At 45.8% G+C, this 10,780-nt stretch overlaps 1 protein-coding gene across 1 annotated transcript; it reads left to right on the top strand.

Moving 5' to 3' along the window:
* The first annotated feature begins 1,021 nt into the window (after positions 1 to 1,021).
* PMF1 (polyamine modulated factor 1) lies at positions 1,022 to 6,044 on the top strand. The gene is made up of 5 exons (XM_081174588.1): positions 1,022 to 1,209; positions 2,265 to 2,370; positions 3,024 to 3,124; positions 4,005 to 4,200; positions 5,237 to 6,044. The coding sequence occupies exons 1-5, from the start codon at positions 1,052 to 1,054 to the stop codon at positions 5,285 to 5,287; spliced, it is 612 nt and encodes a 203-aa protein (XP_081030714.1). The 5' UTR covers positions 1,022 to 1,051; the 3' UTR covers positions 5,288 to 6,044.
* Positions 6,045 to 10,780: the final 4,736 nt, after the last annotated feature.

Raw genomic sequence — 10,780 nt, 5'->3', positions numbered from 1 at the left:
TTAATGATCTTTCCCTAATAGAGCAGCTGGAAATGAAAATGAGGTATTTTTTAACATAACTGCCGTTTATATGGGGTGGTGTTAAGGTCAGACAAACCTCTCCAGCTTCCTGTGTGTGCACACTTCCTAACCCTTTGCACTGTGTGCAGGTTCCATGGGGGTACTTGGGGGCCCTGGGGCAGCTGAGTCAGTGAATTTACTGAGGCGCAGTGCCAATCCAAGACCTCTGGCTCTTGCTCTCCATCATTCCTTTGCATATTAAGATTTCCCTCTCACATACTCTCTTTTGTCACTTTGCTGTTTTGTGCAGCGTGCTGTTCTCACAGTGCCCAACCAGATTTAATCTGGGAAACCCATAAACAGAACCTGAGTGCAATAGCACCCTCCCCACCTGCAATTCCTAGCAGCTGGTATTCAAAAGGCATACTGCCTAGAACAGTGAAGGTAGACCCAAGCCATTCAGAGCCTTATCCTCCCATGAATTGCCCCACTTCACTTTTAAAGCCATCATAGGCAGGGCTTGCTTTTAGCTGGCCATTCCAGGCAGCCACTGAAAGGTCAATTTTACAACTTTCAGTTACAGACACCTGAATGATCTCCGTGTCCCTTTCTCTCGCCATTCCTTTTTTCCGTTTGGGCCATTCAAGGTTATTTGGCTATGTCTTGGCCTTAATCTCCTGTATTCCTTAGAAAAACTATAGGTGCTTTTTAAGAATTAATAATACCGTGCTAGCAAGGTTGCAAAAAGAAATAATACTGTACAGTATAGTCAAGTTGCCAGACAACCCTACTCACGCCGTTCAGTAATGCCATATACAACTGGCCAGTAGAGGGCGGCATTGTACTTCGCTCTACGTTAAAGGCTTTTCATTGGACAAACGGGGAAGCCGCGTCCAATTAAATAAAAGCTTAGGTCCTATCGCCTCTTCGGTGACCACAAATCACGTGGGTGGGGCCGAGCGTATAAAACGGCCTCGTTCCACCAATCGGAAGCAGCGTGGGCATCAGTGGGCGGGGCTATTGGGGCGTTTGGATTTGTGGCGGGCCCAAAATGGCGACTGAGGTAGCTGAGGGGGTGGGTACCGCTGACGGGGAGAAGGAGGCCTCCGCCGCCGCTGCTGTTGCTGAGCCTCCGAGCAACCCCAGCCGGGAGCAGCTCCTGGACTACATCGTCGATGTTTCCTTGCGGAAGATTGTGGAAACGGGCAGGTAAGGGCGAAAGCGGGAGGAGGCAATTCTCGCGATAGTTGGCTTGGTGTTATGAGGAGGAAGCCTCGCGAGATCTAGTGGGGAAGGTCCCACGAGAGTTGTTTACGCGGAATTCGCTAACTCTTGAAGTTGGCTGGGGCTGATGGGATTTGTAGTCAGCCTGGAGGGAGCCTGGCTGTGGAAAGACGGAAGGATGCTCTGAGCAGAAAAGAGGCTGGGATGTCCTAAAGCAAAGTCGAGCAGAAGGCCTCTACCAGTGCTCTTTGACTTATGTAAAAAAAACAACAACAAAAAATTGTTGCCATATGACAAGAATATATCAGAGCTGTTTACAACGGTAAAAATAAAATAAAGCATGAAATAAAAGCATAAACAGTTAAAAACAAAGACCAGTAACCCATTGTGGGTGGTGTACTCTCCACAGGCCTGGTGGAATAAAAAAGTTTTCAGCATTCATTTAAAAACCTCCCTGGAATGTTTTTGTTCACAGGATGAGGTACAGCAGAAAGGTTAGTGTTAAATGAGTGAAATGGCAACACAAACGATGTTGTCATGAGCTTAGATTAGTTTTTTAAGGGCTTGATAAGTGCTATGGGGAGGGTCTCCTTTAATGGAACTTCCATGGTCAGAGGTGATGCTGCTGTTGCAAACTTTTTTCCATTAAGAGTGTGGAGTTGCCACCCAGTCCAGTTCTCTTTTCTGGTGAGGAATACGTATAACATGAAAAATTACGAGTATGGTGTGTGTTTTTGATTTAGAAAAATGGAAATGTTTCGAATATAAACACCGTAAATGTTTAAAGCATATTAATCTGTAATATTGAATCATGCAACAACAAGTATAAACACGAAAACGAAAAGTTTACATGTTAGAAAATTAGGTATCTTTCTTGACTAAAATCCTATTTAAGCTGTGAAAAGAAAAGGAAGGAGAGGACAAGAAAGAGCAAGAATATATAGAAATGAGTACTTGATTATGCATCCTAGTGCATAGATAATAGAAACAATGTGCAGGGTTTAAAAAATGTTAATGGCATTTTCTTTCTCTACCTGTAGCTACCATAGGTTTGCGAAGTGTTACAGTCGTCTTTACAAAGTGCAACCTGAACTCACCAAGTGTGTTTACAATCAGTTTATCTCCCACCTGCAAACCTCCTTTCGGGTAAGGGCCAAGGAAAAGCACAAAACCCTTCCTTATAGGTTCCAGTGCAGCCTGCAGTTCTTGTTTTTCAGAAAAGGGTGGAGATTTCTTATTTTAAATAAATAGTAAACCTGGAAGGATTGAACTCTTCATTCACCAACTTGATGGCTCAGTCCTGCATATGTGATGTGACTAGACTGCAACATAGTAAATAGCAGCTGATATTACCGTGAAAACAGGATGACTGTGTGTGTGCGAAGTCCAGTGAGAGAATGGTAATGAAGTTCATATTCATGCCACATTATCTGCTACAGGGAGGGAGACATTGTTGTGAAAAGTTGTTAAACGTTATTGATTATTGCAAACCTCTTGCAGTCTTGGCCTTAGATATGTCAAAGGCCTTTTAATGTTTGAGGTGGGATTATTTGTTGGCTGTACTTAAAAGGCTGCAATTTGTCCCTAATTTTTAAAGAATATTAAATCAAATCTCTTTCAAAGCTACAGCCACAACTAGAATAAATAGTTTGGATTCGGGTCCTGCGTGTGTGTCCAACGCATGAACCTTCGGCAGTACGGCTCAGAGAGGCATCAGATGTTACAGGTGTGAAAATTAAACTCAGCAGTACATCCTCAGGTTATATGCAGAGATTGTGTGTCTTGGTTTTTTTGTGCAGGAGGAGATCCAGGACCTGAAGGAAGAAGGGAATCTTAGTGTGCTCTTTAAATCACTAGATGAACTTGCGGAAGAAGCAAAGAAAAGGAGTACCCCTGCATGGTAAGGAGTGACTCCCTTGGCATAAGAACTGCCTGGCTGGATTGACTCTGAGGTCTGTCCTGTCAGGCAGCCTCTTTTCACAGCAGCCATTTAGATAGAGCTGGGAAGCAGAGGGAGAGGGCAACTTCACACACACGCACACCCTCCACATTTAACCTTTGGTTGTTTGGGGTCTGGTAGATGGCCTCTACACACGTTTCACACATGACAGCTAGAGGTCATGTAATTGTAGAGTTGGAAGTGACCCAAAGGTCATCTACCCTCACCCCATGCAGTGCAGGAATCTCTAAACACAATCCCCCATCCAATTGAAAACCATACCAGACCCTGCTTAACTTTGCAAATGTGCTAGCAATTTTATTGCTGCTTCATTGATGGGGACTGAGCAGCTAGGGACCTTCTGCATGAAAAGCTAGGCTGCGGTCCTTTCTGTGATAAGGCACAGACTACACCCGTGGCAGCACCAGTGTTTTGCCAGTACTTCTGCAGCAGTGTGCAGATGTTGCACATACCAACAGGCACATTCTAAAAGCTGGTGACTTCAATGCTTTCCTATATCACCTGCCTCTAAGCCCATTCCTTGTTCCTCTAATGCAGACCGAGGGCCACTCCCCCTTCTGTGAAGCATTCGGGGGCCACATGCCCACGTTGGGCAGGGCCAGAGGCAAAAGTGTACAGAGGAACAAATCTTAAGTTTACATTCGTCTGATAGGCTTGTTCTACTCACAGCACTTGAGAGGGATGGCAAGTGGGGCTGGTGAGGAGTGTGCCCTGAGGAGGATCTCTAGGACCAGATAGTGAGTCCCAGGAGGGAGGGGGCACATTTGGTCTCTGGGCTTGAGACTGCCCACCCCTCTTGTAATGCCTTCATTGAATTCAGGCGTCCCAGTGGAATCCCAGAGGAAGACGTCCACAGTGCTGTTGTGCCATACCTTCTGAAGCAGCGCAGATTCCTACAAAAGGCCATAAAAGAAAAGGAAGAGGTGAACTCGCGGTTGGCTGAAGCAGTGCTGGCTGGTCGGAAGAGAATTGCAGACCTGCAGGAGGAGATCAGAAAGAGCAAGGAAGAGTGGCAGGTAAGTGGAGCCTCGCAGGTAGCATGCCCATCTGTGCATCAGGATAATTTGCTTGGGGTGCATCAACAGAAATGGAAGGAGAAGAGAAATGTACCATCCTCCCCACACTTGTCTTCAAACACTGATGAGAAACATTCAGTCAGGTGGAATCCTTGCTGAATGAATTTGTTGTTCTCAGTTGGCTTAATGGGCAAAAGAAGGAGCCAACCAAGACTTCTCCAGGAATTGAGTCCCACAACCTGAATTCTCTGACCAAAAATGCGTTATCACACGTCCCTGCCAATTGTACCACTAAAGACAATGGGACACAAAGTTAGGCCTGAGATGGGTGGCAGGTTCACAGGAGATGAGATGATCCTTTAAGAATCACAGTCCTACACTACGTAGGGCCACTGTGGCAAGAGGAGTCTTCATGAGTAATCCCGTATACAGGACTCATTCTCCAAATGCGGATCTTTTGTAACCAAAATAGTACCATCCACACATAAAGATGGAGGCATCTGGCTGATTTGCAGCAAATTTACAAAGTTACAAATTTTCAGAAGGAAAAAGAAGCCATAATGAGAACAGAGCATGCTCAGTGTGTCATGGAACACAGAATGATCGTGGGGAGGAGGAGGAAATGGGTGGAGTGGAGTGTCCTGGAAAAAGGCTTACCTGGCTGGCTGGCTGGCTGGCTGGCTGGCTGGAAGACTGCACACTTACACACTGCAACATTTTGTTGTGGGTTTGCCTGTAAAAGCAGAATCTGGTTACAGCATTTTGTACCACCTAAAGTTTTTGAACATTTAAAGGATCACCCCGCTGGGGAGGATCAAAGCCACAACAAAACTGCCCTCAGACCCTTCCCAGAACCTAGAAGGAAGCATTTTTACCCTGCTAAGGAGTCAAAAAGGATCCCTGAGAAGCTTACATAAGATCAATAAGAAGGCAGCCCTTGCCTGTGGACTTACAATCTAACAGAGGCAATACAAATGGGAAAGAGGTATGTTGAAAGACTGCTAGCATTTAATGATTTTTCCTTCTTCCCTTCCAGGCAGTTGCTCAAGAAGGTCAGCAGATCGTGAGCAGCCTTGATGAGCTTTAGCGAGGAAGCAAAGCCTTGCTGGCTCCTCACAAATGGAGCCCCAACTGAAAAGGTGCTTTGGAAGGCTAGGATCCCAGCCCAAGACTTGTATAGGCTCTGAGGTAGAACCAACAGGCCTCACAAGTCTCACAAGTCTACTGCAGTGTGAGACTCACTGGTTTCCAATTCTTGCAGAGTGTTGCTTTCACAATCCTGCCGCTGGACTATTTAAAAAAGCCTTTGCTGTGTGTTTGGGACCTGGACTATATGACCACACCCTGGACTGTGCAAGCCGTGGGGGGGGGGCTTTTTTCTTTTTGCAGCTGCTTGAACCTTCCTTTTCCCTTGGTCAAGGTTCATTTGAGCCCTTGAAATCCTCATCAGGAAACTGAGGCGAAGGTCACTTCCCACTGCAATATTCTCCCAGATTTTATTGCATCTCAGTCATTCTCTTTTCTTTCTGTAAGTTGCTTCCCTGCTTCTGTTCCTACTTAACACTTCTCAAAAACTCCATCTACGTCTTGTCCACCATGAAGCTCAGCCACTGGTGACTCAATGGTAAGGGTGCCACAAAACAGCCCATGTTCCCAGCAGAATCATTGGGGTGTTTGGGGGGTGATCTAAGCAGCAGCACCTCCCCTTTCTTAGTTTGAAGGGAGCAAATATTTGTTAGTTACTGATGTATAAAGCAAGTACAACCAAACCTCTCCTCTGAAATACTCTTTGTGTATGTGTAACTTTTGAAGCAGATTAGAACTGCATTAAAGTATTGCTACAATTTCTGCCTTGCATTTCTTTAACACAAATATTGCCATCTGCCCAAGCTGGAGTTGCAGTGAATTGTGCAACGTATTTCTGCTGTGACTGAGCTGAGTCTTTCCCGTCGCTCAGAGTGGTGGGCAAGATGGACCTTTAGCCTGATCCAGCTGGGCATTGCTTAGGTTGAGTTGTAGTAGCAGTCAGAGTGCGTAGAAATCTGCTTTATGCGCCACCCATTTTCTTCTGGGGAAATTCTTGGTTGCCAGCCCCCTGCAATGTGAATGTGCTGGGTATGCTTTGGGTATGCTTTGCTTACCAGTGGGCTAAAAGCGAGGCCCATTTGAACGTGTGTGTTAAATAGGACCCACAATGCACTGCAACAGGCAGGACTTCCGTGGCAGAACTGATCAGGTTTCTCAATAACGCATCCATACAGAAAGGGTTTCCCGGAGCGATGGAATACCAGTCCCCTGAGGCTAGAGAAGGAGGGTGTGTCTCTATTGTACATGTCAGCATCTGCTCCCAATTAGATACAATGTTTGTGTTTGGATGTAAAGTCGACCCAGTTACCCATATTTTTCTTGTATAAACACGGGTTCCTTGATTACACTGTAAATATAGAGTGGGATGCCAAGCGGTGCTTGTTGTTTGGCTTGCGCCACGTTCCCTGTGGCCAGCGTGGGATGTCTAGAAGAGGTCTTGGCTGCCCCGAGTCAGCCTCATCTTTTCCAGATGCAGTTCCAGGAGCCGGGGAGCAACTGGGAACTCAGGAACCAGCACGTAGGATCTGAGGAGTGCTGAAAACTTAAAGTTTCCTGTAGAATGCCACAAACTTGGAGGCTTGTCATTGCAAACAAACTGCAGGGCAACCGGTTCACTGCTGGCTGGCATTCCATCTCATGCTGGCTTGCCTATAGCCAGGGCTCTTGGCTCCTCACTACCGCTAGAATTTTGCCTCCAGGCCAGGCATATTTGGCACCAAAGATAGCTGAATTTTGTGACACGTATACATTATGCAAACTTTAATATATTTTTCCTATAACTTGTATTTGCTAGTCAGGGGAAGGGGAACGGCAGCAGATCGCTCTCCGCCCCCCAGCAACAATACCCAGCGATCCCTGACTTCTGAGATTTTAGCAAGCACATTTCAAGGGTCCATTCTAGCCATAACAACTAGAACACAGGTGGGGAACTTGCAGTTCTTATGATGCTGCTGGACTACAACTCCCATCATCCTCAACCAACATGCTGAATTGTCAGGGATGATAGGAGTTGTAGTCACCAACATCTGGGGGGGGGGGGTCACAAGCTCCTGTGCCTGGTTTAGAAGCTTGATATTTAGAATTTCAGGCATCTGTTCTAAGCATAAGGTCTAGCTGTAAAATATTGAGGTGTAAGCAGAATGCAGTTCTTACCTCTCTGGGTGAGGAGATGGGGGGCCTATTGCCAAATCTGCTTAAGACAAGCTGCTGCCTCTTGGCTTCAATGCACAGGCAAAATCCTGTCTGCATTTCGGGGATAATACTGATCTTATGGGCCTCTTGAAATGCTTGTGATGGAATGTAGGAAGCATGCCATTTGTGCATCTAGCTCATTATTGCAGCTTCTGTCCAGAGTTCCCCACAGGGCTCTCTCCTGGAGATGTCAGGAATTGAACCTGGAACCTTCTGCTGCTAAGCTATGGCCCTTCCTATGGTACGATGTGCTGAGTTTTCAGCATTCTGAAACATTGCATAAATGCAAAAGCTATTTATTTTTAGGGGGTTAGAATTCCGTGCTGCTCACCCCATCCCAGTGTTGTGACAGTGCCTGGTTTTGGAGCAGAATAGGGGTGGCCTTTCACAGCCCCAAAGCAACATTAATCTGGTACAACGTGGCACTGGAGAGAGAGAGAGAGAGAGCCTGCTTTCTTGGCATGGTTCTCTTCCCATGCATCTGCTAGCGATTTGCATCCAGGGCAAGTGAGGGCGAAATACCCCATCCCATTTCCTCTCCCCAGATCTGGAGGCCATCCTGGGGCTTTGGAGCTCAGCAATATGGCCTGCTGTGAACGGATGAGGGAAAAGAAGGAGCCAAGGGCAAATTAAATCTTTGAGTTTCTCTTTGGCCCTGAACACATCCGCATGGAAAGGAAAACCCCACAAATCTCTGCAGTTTGTGGGTAAATTACAGGCTTACAGGCTGTTTCCTTCTCTGCCCCTTGTTGCCAGTTGCTCTTGGCCCAGAGCCAGATCTCCTTTCTTCAGGGGCAGATTTCTTCAAGGGTGAGGCGCAGTCCTTACATGGAAAGGACTTCCATGTCGCAAAAATAGCATGGAAAACAAAGATGACTGCCTGTGCGCCTATTTCCTAGGTCTGAGCTCTGCTTGCAAGCTGCTGTTATTGCCCCCTGACTTTATGTAGGTAGCCCTCCTAAGCCAGCTCCTAGACCCTCCAACCATCTTTCCCAGGCATTGAATGTGGTCCTCCAAGCATCTCTTTCCAGCCTCCTAGACTCCCCAGACCATGTCCTTCACTTGCTCCTGCTCTACACTCTCCTTAAGTGCTTTTTTTGCCTGGCTGGGATGTTTGCAATGACTGCAGCCTCCTGTTGTGTCACCTTCATTCCCTCACATCCACCCAGCGCTCTGCTGCCAACATTATTCACCACCTTGTTACTTTGATGATCCCGTTCCCTCCCAACCCCTTAATTCCTTACACGGTCTGCTCCTGGAACCTTTGGAACCCTCTGTGCCTCCCTATCTCTGTGTTTATTTCTAGAGAGGTCCCATCCTGTGACCCTCACTCATCTATTGCCACTGCCCTCCGTCACTGAAAATCCCTTGTTCCCTCAAATGACTCCACCCATTTCCTCTCCCATGCCTGGAACTCCCTCCTGGAACATCTTTGTGTGACCACCTCCCTTATTTCCTTTCAAAGTCCCTTCTCCAAATTTACTTTTTCCAGGAAGCCTTTAGATCATCCACACCTTGGTCCCTAACCCTCTGGCCAATCCAAAGTACATGCAATTGAAACAGCCACATATGCCTCCCCTGCTTACCTGTGTGCCTCCATTTTCCCCTTCCTCTGTTGGTTGTTTCTTGTGTCTGTTTTAGATTGTAAGCCCTTGGGGCAAGGACTTGGCCTTCCTGTTATTTGTAAAGTACCATGGTGCTATATCAATTAAGAAGAATAGAATCGGATTATAGGAAGTTACGTGAATAGAAACATCCAAATGCTTCGGCACCATTTTACCTCCCAAACTAATTGCTTATATCTGCCTTGCGACAGCCCTTAAAGATCAAGAAGTAGAGATTGAGACAGTGAGAGTGGTATGTCTAAATCCACCTTCTGTGCAGTGCTCAGATTGCAGAGAGGAAGAGGGCCTCAAACCCACAAGCCCCACCTCTCCCACTTTTAGTGAAACCATACCTCTAACCATATCTTGTAAAACCTACAGCCTGGTAGATGAAGGAAACGCAGTGGATGTAGCCTACCTTGATTTCAGCAAGGCATTCGACAAGGTGCCCCATGATATTCTTGTAAAGAAGCTGGTAAAATGTGGTCTTGACTATGCTACCACTCAGTGGATTTGTAACTCGCTGACTGACCGAACCCAAAGGGTGCTCATCAATGGTTCCTCTTCATCCTGGAGAAGAGTGACTAGTGGGGTGCCACAGGGTTCTGTCTTGGGCCCGGTCTTATTCAACATCTTTATCAACGACTTGGATGATGGACTCAAGGGCATCCTGGTCAAATTTGCAGATGACACCAAACTGGGAGGGGTGGCTAACACCCCAGAGGACGATCACACTTCAAAACGACCTTGACAGATTAGAGAACTGGGCAAAAACAAACAAGATGAATTTTAACAGGGAGAAATGTAAAGCATTGCACTTGGGCAAAAAAAAAAATGAGAGGCACAAATACAAGATGGGTGACACCTGGCTTGAGAGCAGTACTGGAAGAGTGGCATATGCAATTGATGGACTATATGGAACTGGACGAAATGACTGGCAGAATCCGGGATTTGGGAGAAGAAACAACGAAGGAGAATTGGAAAAAATTCAAAGATTATCTACAAAAACATTATAAGTTATATGAATGCCAATAATTTGCATGATTTGGAAAACTAAGCTCCAGCAATAAGATTTTGTATATCGGAAATTAAGATATGATTAGGAAAGGACTAAAGTTTAAAATAATACTGTGTTTAGTTTAAAGTAAAGGTAAATTGATAATAAGTATTTTGAACTTAAAAGAGAATTATTTGAAAATATTAATAACACACGAAACAAGCCATTAATTTGCTGACATTTTATTGTTAAGAAAGCAGGGTGAGGGGGACGTGGGGAAGTCCAGTAAGTCATGGGAAAATGTAATTGAAAGTTGGATTTCTTTTGTTTTTCTTTTCTTCTTTTTTCTTTTGTTGTTTGATGTGATAACTGGAAAAAAGCAATAAAAATATATTATAAAAAAAAGAAAAGGATCTAGGAGTCTTGGTTGACCACAAACTTGACATGAGCCAACAGTGTGACGCGGCAGCTAAAAAAGCCAATGCAATTCTGGGCTGCATCAATAGGAGTATAGCATCTAGATCAAGGGAAGTAATAGTGCCACTGTATTCTGCTCTGGTCAGACCTCACCTGGAGTACTGTGTCCAGTTCTGGGCACCACAGTTCAAGAAGGACACTGACAAACTGGAACGTGTCCAGAGGAGGGCAACCAAAATGGTCAAAGGCCTGGAAACGATGCCTTATGAGGAACGGCTAAGGG

Source organism: Podarcis bocagei (genome assembly GCF_964188305.1).
Source record: "Podarcis bocagei genome assembly, chromosome: 16".
Classification (NCBI taxonomy): domain Eukaryota; kingdom Metazoa; phylum Chordata; class Lepidosauria; order Squamata; family Lacertidae; genus Podarcis; species Podarcis bocagei.
Note: the sequence above shows the minus strand (reverse complement) of the source record. Positions and strands in the feature narration are given on the sequence as shown.